The 16,424-nt window shown below is 37.2% G+C and overlaps 1 protein-coding gene across 1 annotated transcript; it reads left to right on the plus strand.

Moving 5' to 3' along the window:
• Nucleotides 1-400: 400 nt before the first annotated feature.
• Nucleotides 401-16,423, plus strand: capn3b (calpain 3b). Its single transcript, XM_073492372.1, has 23 exons — nucleotides 401-773; nucleotides 4,067-4,136; nucleotides 5,297-5,415; nucleotides 6,203-6,336; nucleotides 6,800-6,968; nucleotides 7,881-7,964; nucleotides 8,057-8,148; nucleotides 8,440-8,517; nucleotides 8,893-9,053; nucleotides 9,158-9,327; nucleotides 9,430-9,441; nucleotides 9,987-10,195; nucleotides 10,351-10,387; nucleotides 11,651-11,674; nucleotides 11,886-11,972; nucleotides 12,802-12,879; nucleotides 12,990-13,047; nucleotides 13,244-13,308; nucleotides 14,265-14,333; nucleotides 14,418-14,496; nucleotides 14,826-14,942; nucleotides 15,218-15,276; nucleotides 15,933-16,423. Exons 1-23 carry the CDS (start codon nucleotides 456-458, stop codon nucleotides 15,957-15,959), a joined length of 2,316 nt encoding a protein of 771 aa, XP_073348473.1. The 5' UTR covers nucleotides 401-455; the 3' UTR covers nucleotides 15,960-16,423.
• Nucleotide 16,424: the final 1 nt, after the last annotated feature.

The following is a 16,424-nucleotide window of genomic DNA, read 5'->3' on the forward strand; positions in this document are numbered from 1 at the left end:
CACTGGATTCATGACCTGATTTTGATACAATTTTCCAAAAGTGCTTCCTCGTATATTATCTTAGATGTACAGATTTTGGAGAGTCTCCCTGATCAGCACACTGTGATCTGAAACCCCTGTGACCGGGCCAGTGTCTCTCTTCGAGAAGCCTCCTCCCCTCCTTTAAACAGGCCTATATTTAGGTCCAGCCAGCTCCAGGGACGCAACAGTGAGCGCTGGTGTGAGAAGCTGTTGGTTGGTGTGACCGGCTATGAGCAGTGACAGTATTTCCAGCAAATAAAGGAACTAAAAGTGATTACAGAGGACACAGGAAGTTTCTTTGGGCCGTTTTGCAAGTTGAAGCTCTGTTTCCACACATAAGGAAGGACTCCTGGGTTTCTTTTTCTTTTTTTTTTTGCACTTTATAAACTGACTTTGAAACAGAAACACCAAAGGCTGAAGTGTTCACTGATAAAATGGGGGACGAGACATATAAAGGTAAAGTTCCTCTGGTTGAAGACACAAAGGTGAAAGCGCTTTATGAGACTGAAGCATCACATGGGCCTGATGACAAAGCTGAATACCCTCCCGCTGGGACTAACTCGATCTACTCTGCGATTCTAAGCAGAAACGAGGCTGTCAAGGATGCCAAGCGTCTCAAGACTTTCTTGGAACTGCGAGACAAATACGTGAAGAAGAAGGTGGTGTTTGAAGACCCTCTGTTCCCCGCAAACGACTCCTCGCTCTTCTACAGCCACAAGTCTGCCATGAAGATCGAGTGGAAGCGTCCCTCGGTGAGTGCTGGTCGTGTGCCACGCAAAAGGGGCTCTTCTCTAAAGTCCCTGTGTTTCTCACCACTTCCTCCACAACACATGAGTGGGGTGGCCACATGGTTGTGGGCGCATAGCTCTGGGTCGTCACCTTCTACAATCACAGACAGCTGACTCTCACACAGGAGGTCTTCCAACACAAATGGTTCTGACTTAGCCCTGAATTCTAGCAGAAGATATTTAGTTTCGTCCTGCACTGTTGACTCAAAGTGCACAATAAATACACAATAAATGACACAAACCCTGAAACAACACTCAAGTAGCTACACACAAAGTAAAAGTACTCTGTTACAGTGTTATGAGCAAAAATGAGAGAGCTCTTTCAAGTCAAGATGATCTGTATCAGACTGTTATATCAGCATATATATTAGACTAAGTTATAGTTTGTATATCAACAGATCATTATTATTATTAATGCATAAGTAGCTTTTTTCTAGCGAATGTTTTTGTCGAGGGTGAGCTGTTTAACACAAGTGCACTTCAATAAGATCGCAATATCAGGGTATTGGTTGACACATTTTTTTGCAATGAGCCCTAATATGTTGTTATTGAACAGTTGTGACGAGGATATTTTACAGTTTAACAGTAAACCTTATTGTCCAAAATGACATCAGTGCACTGAAACAGTCCATTTCTCCAGGGAGTTGAATAATTATGTTTCCCCCGAGCATCTTTTTCTGTGTTATTATCTCTAAAAAACCCAAACTGTATCTGCAAATACAGATATATCAGTGATAGGCTGGATATAATGGTCGGGCTCGACTTAATTTACTGTCGGTAGTTAAATCTGGAAAAAAAACTTTCATATATTTTTGCAAAATCTTAATCTTCAAGTAACTACAGACGCCAGGTAAATGTAGTGAAGTACCCATATATATGGGTATGTTATATATACCCATTTATATGTGCTCAACATATCATTCTGAGGCGTTATTTATTGATTTTAGATATTAACATGAAATTGCAGAAGATAAAGGGAAGTCCTTATCCTTACAGTCTTTATGCTAAGCTAACTGGCTGTGTTTTTTTTTATATTTACCTCAAAGACTTGGGAGTGGTAGGCCTAAAAATCCTCTTGTTAAATTCTGGGCATTAAAGCAAATGAAGTGCCTTTCCTAAAATGATGAACAAGCAAAAGAGGTTTTTTTTAAGCAGCATTAAATAGAGAAATACTTAAGTAAAGTGCAAGCGCTTCAAATTGTACTTGAGTAAAAGTACTTAGTTACTTTCGATCACTGCCCAGTATGAGCTTGACTGTTAATTTCTCTCAGGTTTGTGTGATTGGAGAGGAAACTTAAGAAAGATGAATTCCCACAATATTACATTATTGTATGTGTCATGTATATGTTTTTATTCTAATTCGAGTCAACACATGTGACGGACTGAGCATAGCAATGATTCAGTGTAACATGAATCTGAAACTTGATCGTTGCCTAATGACTGATGATGAATGCAGCTCCGGCTATTCGGCTGAGATTAGTGATACATGAATCCCATCCAGGGGGTCAGCAGGAGAGCAGCTCTAAATCAGGAACATGAGGCAGCGTTTGTACGACCTCAGTTACGGTTAGTCGTGTGATGAGGGGAAACACAGTCACTGCTGTGAAGCTCCTGAATCAAAACATGTTTCTGATATCTTTATTCCATCCCTTCTATCCCCCTCTTTATTTCTATCACTATAACTCTTGAAACTGAGTATTTTTTAGGTGTAAGAAAATGCTGTTTCGTTTTCTGCCTGATAAGTGTGCACAACTTGTTTATCCAGACGGGTTTCAAAAGGTCTAACGGGCAGACGCAACAGGTGAAAAGTAGTTTGTAGTTTAATGATGCATTATCTAATTACATATTGGCTAATTTGCTTAAATTTCCAGAACCAAAATCTGGCCATTAAGTGAAGCCAAGTTCAAAATTCTTGTTTAATTTTGTTGACACATCAGAGGCAAAAGTTTTACAGAGGGAATTTTGAATATCGCTTTTTATCACTCCATAAATCAGAAAATACAGACACAAAATCCATTTTTGCCATGTTTTTAATAAATCTACATAAAGACAGTTATTTTTTGTATTTTATGTTCTCTGATCAAACAATGTTTTATCAAATGCTGCACCAATTTGCATACATTTCAAGAACAGAAATCTGAACTAAAATAAACACCTGAATATCTATATTTTAAGTTTTCTTTAAACTAATCTGAAAGAGGCATGTTATGAAGCAAAATGGCCCCAAAATCTCAAGATTCACTGGGAAAAAAACAAGATTTCATGTGTAGTATCTCCCCTTGAAGACCAACAATATCCAATATTTTCAAGAAAATAGAAAAAGAATAGCACAATTGTTGAACAGAAATAAAAAGAGACCATGCAATCATCCAACAGGAAATCTCTCTCACAGCAACAAGGAATATGAGCTCATGTAAACACAAACATACCCTGTAAAACCTTCCAGAGGTCAAAGAATGAGAAGAATAAATCATAAAATTCATTCAGTAAGAGTGTGAATATATGATAGAGATGGATAATAATTTAGTCATTTCCAGTAGGACCAGAGACACAGTCCATAACTCTGCCCTGACAGAAATACATAGTTATGAGGTGAAGGCTTCTTTGCATTCAGCACGACGTTATCACTTGTTTAGACGAGTAAAGGGTCGTGACCAGGCGACCTCCACCAGCTGCTTTCTCATTAATGTGCAGCGAATGCAGAGGGGGGGTCATGGTCCAGGCAGGTCCGAGTCAGCCAGGGGAATTTCTCCCACTCGCTTTCAGTTTCAGGGTCAAGTCCTCATATTATGAATCATGTCAGGTGTTGATTTGTAAATACAGATTTTAAATCGTTGTGAGGTTTTAGATGTTGACCAATACCAAAATGATGTAAAAAAATAGGAGTATACATGCACAGAAAAGCCTAAAAAAGTGCAGGTGCTGAGTTGAAAGTGAACAAAACAAATTAAAGACATGATTGAGGTTTCTAATCATCTATTAGATTCAGTATTATTATTATCCAGTGACGGTGAATGGCAGTAAGCATTTTTGTCCGAGGAGCAACATTACCTGATATGTCTTTTTGACAACGAGTTGTCTTGCTGGAGTATTTTTCCTCGTTATAGAGATTGGATCAATACATTTAAAAATGGCAATAATGCATCTTTCATTTCATCTCATTTCACAGTGAGAAAAATTATGTGAACTGTGGGGTTGATATTTTGCAACATGCTCATAAATCACAACCTCTAACTCTCTGTTTTTCTCTCTGACAGGAAATTTGTGAAAACCCCCAGTTCATCATAGATGGAGCCAACCGGACAGACATCTGTCAGGGAGAATTGGGTAACATTTAAACAGTTTCTGCTTTCGAACAAGTGATTCACAAGTACTGAAGTGCACCGTGCTGTTGGGGAGTGGAACTGGAATGGGGAACTGAAATAACTGATCTACTTTCCCTGATTCTCCAGGCTATATATCAAACCTTTATGGTGAATTTTAGGAAAAATAATCATTTTTTAATAAATAGTATTCAGTTTTTTTAATTGTTCTGTAAAGCCTTCTAGTTCTCATTAGTTCTCAGTCAAGTAACGAATACCCTTGAGTCATGTGTCAAATTATGCTGTGTTGTGTCTTTGAATTTGACGGAATTAGGCCTGGAAAGTCCTTGAAAAGTCCTTTAATTTAATGTTTAATTAAGAAAAAGAATAAAAATAAGAATGTGATAGAAAACAAATTTACTGACTGTGGAGGGTCTTGAGGGCCAAAACGAAATATATAAATAGAAATATAGATACTTAAATAATAGTTTAATTAAATGCCTAAATAAATGAATAAATACATAGTTGTATAATAAAATGCTGAAATAAATAAATGAATGAATAATAAATTAATTTGTGCTTAATTGTCATTGTAAATAAATAAATAAATAATGTTTTTATTATTTATTTGTTCATTTATTTAAGCATTTAAATATAAAATGATATGTTCATTAAGCATTACTTTTTTCTTTTTTGTTATGTAATTATGTTATTATTCATTTATTTAGACATTTAACTATACAATTATTTGTGTATTTATATATTTAGTTTTGGCCCTTAAAACCCTCCATAACCAACAAAGGTAGAGAGAAACAACTAATTCAGCTGCTTTCAGTGTCTGATCGATGTTCTACAAAAGATTGTGCAAATTAAGTTTTTTACAGTGAAAAACTTCAAACGTGTCTCAGCTTAAGACAGCTACTTATACCTTCTGTACGAGCAGATGAAGTCCTGTTGGGAGACATGGCAACAAAGTAAAGTACAGCCAAGACATGTGGGATGGAAACTAGAGTTGTGAATATGCTGAACAGCTGCAGTAACTGAGAATTAACCGTACCCCATATACCTGGGTGATGTTGATGACACCTGCAGCAATGTAGTTTTAATCTGTGACAACTGCGGCACTTCACGAAGCGGTATGCCTGGATCAAGTGTTTTCATAGCTCATGAATCTGCTGTTGACAGGTGACTGCTGGTTGCTGGCTGCCATCGCCTGTCTGACGGTGAATGAGAAGCTGCTGTACAGAGTGATTCCCCCCGATCAGAGCTTCACTGAGAACTACGCCGGCATCTTCCATTTCCAGGTTTTTAAACGGATGTTTGACATATTGTGCATTTTGTGGTAGTGGCTCTTAAAGGTCCAGTGTGTAGGATGTAGAAGGATCTATGACAGAAATGGAATATAATATTCATAATTGTACGATACGATACGATACGATACGATATGATGCACTTCCATACAGTACGATACGATACGCTTCCATACGATACAATACTAAATACTTATTATTTTTTACTTACTATTAATCCCCTGGTGGGGTAAAGTGCAATTGTGCATACAAGACACACAACAGGTGGGACAATAGGAAAAAGTAAACACATTTAAAGGCAGTAGAAAAGGGGAGAGCACATATGATTTTTTTGTGTGTTATTTCGGTTTAAGATATTAACAGAAAATTGCAGGACAGAAGATAACTGTAAGTTGCAGATAATTTAAAGAATGTTTCCATTTACATAGTTTGTCCACCATAGAGCACTGAGTTTTATGAAGTTTATTGTTTAACTGTAAAATGTCCCATTTAGTTTGTATCTAAGTCATAATTGTTTAACAACAAAATTTTAAGGAGCCTTACTTTTAAAGAAATAGTTCAACATTATGGAAACTACGCTTTCTGCCGAGAATGCCCCCCAAAACAGCAAAGTAGTTGGCAGACATTATACATTTTTTCAAATGTTTTAACAGACCTTGTTTAACAGATGTGAATCAACTGATAATCGAAAATCTGACATGAGCTTTTCTTCACTCAGTGATAAATGATCCTCTGTCTAATCACTGCATGTTTTAAATCTGTTCTTTCTTCTGATACTCAGTTCTGGCGTTATGGCGAATGGATCGATGTGGTTGTGGACGACCGCATCCCCACCTGCAACAACCAGCTGGTTTTCACCAAATCTTTCAGGAAGAACGAGTTCTGGAGCGCTCTTTTGGAAAAAGCTTACGCAAAGTAAGTACAGTCTGTTAATGTCCACTGCAAAGCTCTCCATGATGTTATTTCATTAAGCTGAGTTCGGTGTCTTCAGTTCTTGTGAGGACAGTGAAAGCCTGGTGAACATGAAACAATTTCAGGTGTTTTAGATGCAAAGTCACCGGTTTTCATCAGTATCAGTGAAGACACAAGGAAAATCACCCCACTGACATCAAAATAATGCCACTTGATCTTAAAAGAAGATGACTGATGCTTCAAACTAATGAGCTCTTGTCTCACATGCATAATATTTGGACTTATTTCAGCTGAAACAATCTTTAAGATTCAATTTTGAGCTAAGTGTCTCATTAAGCAACCCGGCACACAACTCCTCTGTCCTCATGTTTCACAAATTGGCAGCAGACACAGTGTAGAATCCATGCCTTACATGTCATACACTATATGTCAGCGCATTGACAGGAATGATTGACCTCTCTCTCAGGTTGCACGGGTCTTATGAGGCACTGAAAGGGGGCAACACTTTGGAAGCCATGGAGGATTTCACGGGTGGCGTTACCGAGTTCTTCGAGCTGTCTGAGGCGCCCAAAGAGCTCTACAACATCATGAGGAAGGCGCTGCAGAGAGGCTCGCTAATGGGCTGCTCCATAGATGTGAGTGGTCATGAAAAGAGTGAAGTAAAGACCGGGAGAAGTCACAAAGTGCAGCGATGAAAGCATCACTAACACAACACTGACTGAAATATAAAAAAATCTAATTCAACATCAGCTGCAAGAAGGAAGAGGTGGACATGTAAAAAATAGAAAAATAAACCTCATCAGTAAACATTTATTTATATAGATACAATTATTTTCAGCCTGTACCTCTAGATAGAGGTATCTAGAGGTGGAAATAGTATTAATATACTTTTACTTAAATAAAAGACCTAATACTGATACCACAATGTTAAAAATACTATATCACATGTGAAAGTCCTGCACAAGTATGTGCATATGATAAGGAAAATGTACTTTAAGTGCTCAACGCAGAAAAATGGCCCCTGTGACTCTACCAACAGAATAAACCTCATAATTATTCAAAGTGGATCAAAATAATCCTTAAATTCTTGAAGCTGTAACCATGAAATTGTACTGTATGAAAAATGACTGTCAACAAAGTGATTAATTATCTGTCAATCGACTAATTGATTAATCCAAAAGTAATTCTAGATGTACTTTCATATACATTTGTGTAGTTTAATTTATAACAAAACATTAGATTTATACATTATTGTGAGCTCTTTGTCAGTTTTGTATGCAGTATCAATTTGTAAAGTAACTCGTAACTAAAGCTGTCAAATATTTCCCTCTGAATTATAGTGGAGTAGAAGTAGAAAGGAGCATGAAAGAAAAACTAAAGTTAAAGTACCTCAAATCTTTTTTCATTTGATTTCAGAAAACCTAAATTGTAACCATCAAGTTCAGAATAAGTACATTAATAAAGAATATCTTTTAGCGAGATGTATCACCTCAAAATGTCTGTCCAGTCTGAATTTTGCTCTGATGTGTGTTGTATCTGTTTTTCAGGTTTTTTCAGCCAGTGAACTGGAGAGTCGGACAAATCTGGGGCTGGTGAGGGGTCATGCCTACTCCATCATCGGCCTGGCGGAGGTAAAGTAAAATGTCTACGTACTCAAAATGCACATTTGTTTGTGAGGGAAGACCTTTTAAAGTAATGCAAACAGGTTGGTTTTTGTTTCTAGTGTGACGAAGTTGCAAAGAACACCAAAGTTCGCCTGATTCGCCTGCGCAATCCCTGGGGTTTCGTGCTGTGGAAAGGACCATGGAGTGCAAAGTAGGATTTTTTTAAAAACTTTATATTATTATGAAACTATGTCATTTTTGCAATAATTCTGTTTATATGAAGCTTCTTACTGAATAGAGCTAAGATGTATAAGGTTTCTACATTTGCCAGCATCATAAATATTTTATTATGATGAATGAAATCCAATAGTGTTGTTGATTGTTGTCTTTATTCTCAAAAACAGGGAATTATTTCCAAAAATATGACCAAGGCCTAACTGATGCTGCACTGTGATAGTCTTCCTTTACTCTTTATTATTCCTTTGATTTTGTTTTTCCACAGTTCGAAGGAATGGTCGACCATTTCCACCGCAGACAAGGAAAACCTAAAGAAACAGACGATAGAGGCGAGTGAGTTCTGGTGAGTAGTTTAGTAGAGCAATTTAGTCCAGAGTAAAATCAACTACATAATCATGAAACTCAAAACTTCTTTGTCATTGGGAGTCTTCACACCGATCACTATCAGCCTCAGCTGTACTTTTAATTGCTAACATGTTCAGTATTAGTTAACTATACACGTGTTGTCAGTCTAACAGTCTCAAATCCTTGTGTTTTTCCTTGTCAAAATAAAATATTAATTTAGCTTTGTAGTTGCCTCCCATAAGATGTAACAAAGACTTTTTCTTAAGACCTCTCAAATGTGGGTAAAATGGAAGAAACCAGAGGAGGTTTTTTTTTTTTTTTCTTCCAAAAAGTTTCCTCCCCTACAAGCTTCCTCTTTCATGTTCCCCTCCAGGATGTCTTTTGATGATTTTAAGAGGAACTTCACCAAGCTGGAGATGTGTAACCTGACCCCCGACACACTGCAGGGTGATGAAAGACACAGCTGGACGGTGTCCGTCAATGAGGGTCGCTGGGTGAGAGGCAGCTCTGCTGGAGGCTGCAGGAACTTCCCAGGTGGGCCCTTGCTGTTTTCTACTTCCAGCTTTTATTGCAGCTTTTAATCCTCTAAACGCCAATATTTATCTAATTTTTCTGTTTTTACCTCTTGTGTTTTACAGAAACGTTCTGGACGAACCCTCAGTATCGGCTGAAGCTGTACGAAGAGGATGACGACCCAGAGGACGGGAACGTGGCATGCACTCTCGTCGTGGCTCTGATGCAGAAAGGTCGAAGGATGCAGCGTCATCAAGGGGCCAGATTCCTCACCATCGGATTTTCCATCTACCAGGTACTGAGGACATGACCCTATATCACTCAGTCTTCCTAAGACACTGGATAAGCTGATGTACACTTACTGGAGTTAAACTTAACTTCTTCTTTGTGTCTGCAGGTCCCGAAAGAGGTATGCCCATGTTGGAGAAGGATGTTATTTAATGAAGTCAGTGCTTTCACAGCATTGACACTGTATCTGCAGAGAGTCCTGTTTGTTTGTGTGTCTGTGTTTGATTTAACAGTACATGTGGTGGTAGTAGTAGAGGTTGAAACCTCTATGTTCACAGTACAACTCTACTCCTAAATGTGGAAGAAGCATTATTAAAGAAAAAGTTTTACATTTTGGGAAAAATCGTGTTTTATCTGTACGCTGAATATAAAGCTAACACCAGCAGCCAGTTAGCTTAGCATAGCATAATGATCTGAAGCGGGGCCAGCCTGTCTCTGTCTAAGAACTTGCTGCACTCGCACTCGGCCAAGAAATAGTCCAGCACATAATCCTCCATGAACCCACAACTTTTAGTTTTTACGCTTTGTTTTTTCAACAGACTAGACCAACAAGAAAAACACTTATTTCCTGACATTTTTGAACTACTTTCCTTATTTGTGGAAGTCATTTCCAGCCCACCAACGTTCACTATTTCCATGCTTTCTCTGATTTCTTTCCAATCATAGATGTGTGGACAGAACCAGCATCTGCAGAAGGACTTCTTCTTGTACACAGCCTCCAAGGCTAAATGCAAGACCTACATTAACCTGCGGGAGGTCACGGAGCGGTTCTGTCTCCCCCCAGGAGAGTATGTCATCATCCCTACGACCTTTGAACCTCATCAAGAGGGAGAGTTCATTCTCAGGGTCTTCTCTGAGAAGCAGAGCACGTCTGAGTAAGGACCACCGAGGGTCGCAGGCCATATTTGGGGGTGCAGCTGATGTTATTTTTGGGGAGGGCTCACCGTAAAAGTGCAAAATATATCAAAGCCTTGAAATGAAGTCCAACAATAAATGGCAGGGATCCTAATGTGTCTGTGTTTCTTCATAGGGAAGCGGAGAACATGATCGGCTCTGACGGAACGCAGGTTTGTAAAGTGATTGAAGAAGAAGTGGGGTCATAATGTATGTTGATATTTCTGACTGATATCGCAGTGGAGAAAGGACTCAGAACAAACCTCTGGGCTTAAAAACACCAGACACCATTTAAAAATGTATTTAGAAACTCAACTGCTTTCAGTTGCTATACACTTTTTTAAAATTTGTATTAATTTAAATGTATCAGAGAATCTAGGAAGTAGAACAACGATTCATTCATTTTCACGGACAAATGCACAGGTACAGTTCGTGACACAGGTATTCAGGTGCTGTTGTATGGAGCACTTAAACTGACAAAATAAAAAATAAATAAATAAATGCTCAATGAATAAATATACTATTATATGTAATAATATAAATAATATTTAAAAGAAATGTAGGTATTAATAAATCTATAAAATGTGACATAAATTGACATTTCTGTTTTAATTTGCATCTGAGTTTATTTACCATTGTATAAATTCCCCTATTTATTTCATTTGTTTTACTGTTTTATTTATACATTTTTAATCTATTAATTTATGTATTTATTTATTGAATTATGTTTTATCTTGCAAAATGAAAAATATTTTTTTTAAAACTTAAATAAATAAAATTGGTGAACGAATAAATGAAATGGAAAATTAAACAAGGAAGTAGATAAATATGTAAATACATTTTAAATGGATTAAATACAAATTTAAAAAAAAAATCAATTTGTGTCACATTTTAAAAAAATATTTATTTCTAATATTATTTTTGGTGCATTCAATGGCATATTTACTTATTTATCAAGCAGTTATTTATTTCTTTATTTAGTTTTAGTTTAGTTTTTTCAGTCCCCCATACAACAGTACCTGAATTCCTGTGTAATGAACTGTACTTGACCCTTTTGTGCATTTTTGGTGCATTTAACAGCAGATAATATCTTTATTGAGCCATTTATTTATTTATTTGATTTTGATTTTGGCAGGTTCAGTCCTCCATACTGTTGGCCCCTACTATTGAAAACAATATTAGGCTTCTTACTCCAACAAGAGTATCACGTCTGTAACACTGCACTGTCAGTTTGACTTTGATATATTGTACACTCCAGTAGTGTAGCATGCATACTTCATCTACCTCTTGAAATCTCTCTGTCTTGTCCCAATTCATACCATGAGTTCACTCATTGATTTTCCCCACAAGAGTAACTAACAGACTTGAAAATTAGTGTTTTCCTCCTTTTCATCTCATTTCATCCTTCTGTCCCTCCTTGTCTTATTGGCCATCAGCAAGAAAAGAAAAAGAAAGAAAAGGTAATGAATGCAAGTGGCAATAGCTTTGTTAGGCTGCTTTCAAACTTCCTCGCTGCTTCATTCCATTATGTCAGTGCTGGCAGTTATAGTTTGTGTCATAATCGCATGAATAGATTATAACAAGTGGAGTAACTATAAATTAACTCTGTCTTTTCTGTCTCTTATAACCCCTCTCTCCTCTTTCCAACCACTGCCATTACCCACATGCCAGCCTATTGTATTTGTGTCAGACAGAGCACGAGCCAACAAAGAAATCGAGCATGACGGCATTCTGGGAGAAAAGAAGAAGAAACCAAAGGTAATCAAAGGAGCAAAAGTGTTATAGTTAAGCCAAAACACCAACACTGCAGCCACACAGCACGTAGCATCCAGAGACCTTTGCCCTGTCGTAATTTCTGGAGACTGACGGCTCTGAAATGCAATCTTGACCAGGTCAAATAACATTGGTGGGAATGAAACAATCGAGTCTGAAGCCAGCAGGTCTCAAGTGGCTGAGCTGCACCTGTTTTCCTGTAAGGCCTCAGTATATACAGGCCAAGCCGTCTATGTCTTTCTCTAACGTGCTGCTCTCCTCTGGTACTATAAGGAAATGCATTCAGAGCTAATCACTAAATGTAGTTGTTATGTTATGTTATGTTATGTTATGTTATGTTATGTTATGTTATGTTATGTTATGTTATGTTATGTTATGTTACATTATGTTATGGGACAATACATTTTTATCTTAATTTCTAATATTAAACCATAATTTATTTAATTAATATTACTACTCTGAATTTCCAAAGTAACTACTGTAGGAGCTAAAGTTGCACATTATTTTAGTGGATATATAATAGTACAATATCGACCTCTAAAATGTTGTGGAGTAGAGGTATAAAGTGGCAGAAAATGGAATCATTCAAGTAAAGTACACATACTCAAGTGAAGTACTTGAACAAATGTACTTTGTTACTTTTCAAAAAGTAGTTAGTGCTCACTGCTATGATGGAGTGGATCTACAGTCTTATTTTTCATATATTAAAACTACTCAGTGGTTAATTTTTCCTGAATCTTGAAAGCATTTCAGAATTATTTTTTTGTACCAGTAACTGGGTTTATAAATTGATTCTTCCTTATCTGTCCCTCAGCGAAAACTACTTGAACCCGAGGAAGAGACTGAAGAGGAAAAACAGTTCAAAGTCATTTACCAACAGATTGCTGGTGAGGTGAGTACACAGAGAGGAGAGAGTGTTTAAAAGAGATAATGAGGAGAACACAGGCGTGGAAGTCTGAGTGAAATATTTAATATATATTAAATACATCCTCCCTCTATCAGGACATGCAGATCTGTGCCAACGAACTCATGAAGGTCATGAAGAATGTCCTCGCCAAACGTGAGTACACTGGAAAGATTACAGGAGACATATTATGTTCATTTTTAGGTTCATAAATTTATTTTGGGTTACTTCTAGAATAGGTTTACATGGTCTAATGCTCAAAAACACATCAGCATAATAAGTCCCCCTTAAGATCATTATTGCAGTCTTTTTCATGTGCTGATCATTCATACCAAGCTGTCCTTTTCCACAGATAGTGAAATAAAGACAGAGGGTTTCAGCCTTGAGACGTGTCGGAGCATGATTGCCCTGATGGATGTATCCTTTCAGTTGGGTAAAGCTAGAGGAACGTGTGTAGTGGTGTATGAAGGTGACAATAGCAGGCTGTTGGCGACTCTGTCCTGTGGTTTAGTACTAACAGGAAAAACATTTTTCCTGTATGCTTTAGGCTGGCAACCAAATATCCCGTATACCAGTGATGCCATCTTGCGGTGGTGATGTTTGGAGCCAGAGTGTGCGCAGTAGTGACGAGGCGGTGGAGGAATGGTGTCGACTCAATTGCGAGCAGGGCTCAGCTGTCAATCGTGACATTACACCTTCTTTTTATAGCCTCAAATAATTAGTAAAAACCAAACTTATCAGAAAAAAAATAAACACTTGAAGATACATTACCATGATAAGAACAATCTTAAATGACAGAAACTAAATCTATTTGACATGTAGCCTACTTTGAATTTTTAGTTTGGTCCATGTCCCATCTGCTATCATGGAGGTGGCGGGATTTATGACTTATACTGCAGCTAGCCATCAGGGGGCGATCAACACGTTTTGGCTTCACTTTTGGGGAGCTTTCATCTTTATATACAGTAAATGGGTAAAACATAAATTATTTAAGATAAAAGACAAGATAAGATAATCCTCTATCAATCCCCAGAGAGGAAATTCAGATGTTACGCCAGATGAAATTAACATTTTATTGACAAAACATGTATAAAAAAGTGTATATGCTGGGTTCACCTGATTGTAAATTTTCGATGGACTGTACTGCTATTGTAGAGCACTGAGGTAAGGCTCGGAGGAGGTAGGAGGTAATGCCTTTATTTTCAGCAAAAGCGTTGGTAAATTGGAATTTAGTAAATAGTACATTTAAGAATGAATTGTCAATGAACCTTTGGTGACACGATCATAATCTCATTCAGTAGTTTAAAAAAACACACAAAAAAGAGGAAGATTTGGTGCTTTTGATGGTTTTTCCATGGCTGAACTATTCTCAGACTGATGGGACAGGAAAGCTGAACCTGCAGGAGTTCAAACACTTGTGGAGAAAGATCAAAGCGTGGCAGGTGGGACCGTTTTACCAACCTTAACTTCTGCTCATGTTCAACAAATCTACAAGTCTGACTGTCAATATCCTCATGTGCTTTCAGCTGATCTTCAAACGTTACGATAAAGACAAAACCTGCTCCATCAGTAGTTTTGAGATGAGAAACGCAGTTAATGATGCAGGTGAGCAGCATCAAAGAAATACCTTTTAAGATTTAAACACTGACAGGATATTGATCTTGACTACCGTGTATTTCTATTTTTAGATTCAATGATTTTTCAGAGCTAATAATTTAACTTTTCAAAACACTGGTAGTACATAGTCAGTGACTGGCTGTTCACAATATGATTTAATATAATAATAATACTGTGTAAAGGTTCAATTTCAAATTTTGTTCCCAGCTTTGTCCTAACTCTTGTAAGAAATCCCATACTTTCCAGTCTCTTTTTGGAAATCTGTAGCGTGATATGAACTTTTGACCATGTACCTGATCTGTGTTTTGTCCTCAAAGGGTTTCACCTCAACAACCAGTTATATGACATCATAGCCATGCGCTACACAGACGAACACCTCAACATCAACTTTGACAGTTACATCTGCTGTTTTGTGAGGCTAGAGGGCATGTTCAGTAAGTACCAGGACCAAGTACCAAATTATTACAGAACTGAAGTGTTTTATAATGAAAAAGATGTAGTCATCGGCGTAGTGATTTACTTCATCCCTTTACCTGCAGTTTTTAACAGAGTCACTGCTGATAAGAATACACAATATTTCCCCCCTTTTTATGAATCTTTGCATTAACACATGTAACTCATAGGTCTCACTAACTGCAGCTTCGGCCAACTCTATTAGTTTAAGATTTCTAAAGAGATTAATGAAGACAAATGTATTGTGTCTCTACAGGGGCTTTCAATGCTTTTGACAAAGACGGTGATGGAATCATCAAACTCAATGTCCTGGAGGTAAGCCAGTTTCAGTGGTTTTTACAACATGATATCCTAAGTTTTTTATGTAGAAGTCATTATTTGAATGCAATTATCTAAAGATCTCAAGCTAATTATCTTGTTATCTTGAGAAAACGAACTTTGTTATCTCTGGATAACGACATAATCAGCCCGTTAGCAGGAGAAAATTGCGATTAGGTGTGCAATGCCAACATGTATAGATGGCATCTTGACAACTGTAGCAACTGATTTTAGATGAAAGCGTCAGATTAAGTAGTACGCATTATTGGTCATTGCATCAGACTGTACTTAAATCTTATTTATTTATATACATTCAAGTAATTCAAACAAACACTAATGCTGGTAGTCTCTTTTCCTTTTCCCAATGACAATTCTTGTTTGGAGCCTACTGGACAGTTATGCTAAATGCATAACATCTTGTTTTTGCCTTAACGGGTCTCTCAATCAGAACAAAAGACAAATGATCAGACAAGCTCACTATATATGTGGTGCAGTCCAACACAACAGCAACACAAACTACAGCTTACAAATGTACAATGAAGTTCAATCTACACCGGTACTGTTGTTTTTGATTGCATTACAGTGTAAAGTGTTGTGTAATTTCAAAATATAACTTTTTGAGCTCATATTTGTTTTTCTTTTGTTCTTTGCAGTGGCTCCAGCTGACTATGTATTCTTAACTCACCCTCTTGATCACTGATGTAGCTGCAAACAGTTGGTGCTCACAATGATGACCTAAGTCCTGGACAGAATCTTAAAGGGTTAATGTGATATTTTTATGTGATATTTTGATTTCAGTCACCACTCCAGCTATGATGGTGTGGACTAAAAGTCAACTTTATTTTAGCTTAAAAACTGACATTTTATCAGTAATAAAGCTGATTCCTGGAACGTCATCAGCTTTTTAGACTCAACAGTGTGGATGAGAGCAAGAGAATCTGTAAAATCTGATAATCGAGTCACATCAGTGTTTGAAATGAAGCAGGGATAAAAAATGAAGTAAAGAGGTGGTGTAATGATCAGAGTGAACAGATGTTTTTACAAATGTAGACTTAACCTTTGATGCCATGTTGAAAACAATACGTGATGTTAAATGCAAAGCTAGACATGTCAATATTAAAAAATAAATGTTTGAATACAGCAAC

The sequence above is a fragment of the Pagrus major genome, chromosome 22, assembly GCF_040436345.1.
Source record: "Pagrus major chromosome 22, Pma_NU_1.0".
NCBI lineage: Eukaryota > Metazoa > Chordata > Actinopteri > Spariformes > Sparidae > Pagrus > Pagrus major.

Coding starts and splice junctions, on each gene's coding strand:
- capn3b (XM_073492372.1), top strand. CDS start 456: ATGGGGGACGAGACATATAAAGGTAAAGTTCCTCTGGTTGAAGACACA. Junction 12,880..12,989: donor ACCAACAGATTGCTGGTGAG/GTGAGTACACAG, acceptor TCCCTCTATCAG/GACATGCAGATCTGTGCCAA. Junction 14,334..14,417: donor GAAAGATCAAAGCGTGGCAG/GTGGGACCGTTT, acceptor ATGTGCTTTCAG/CTGATCTTCAAACGTTACGA.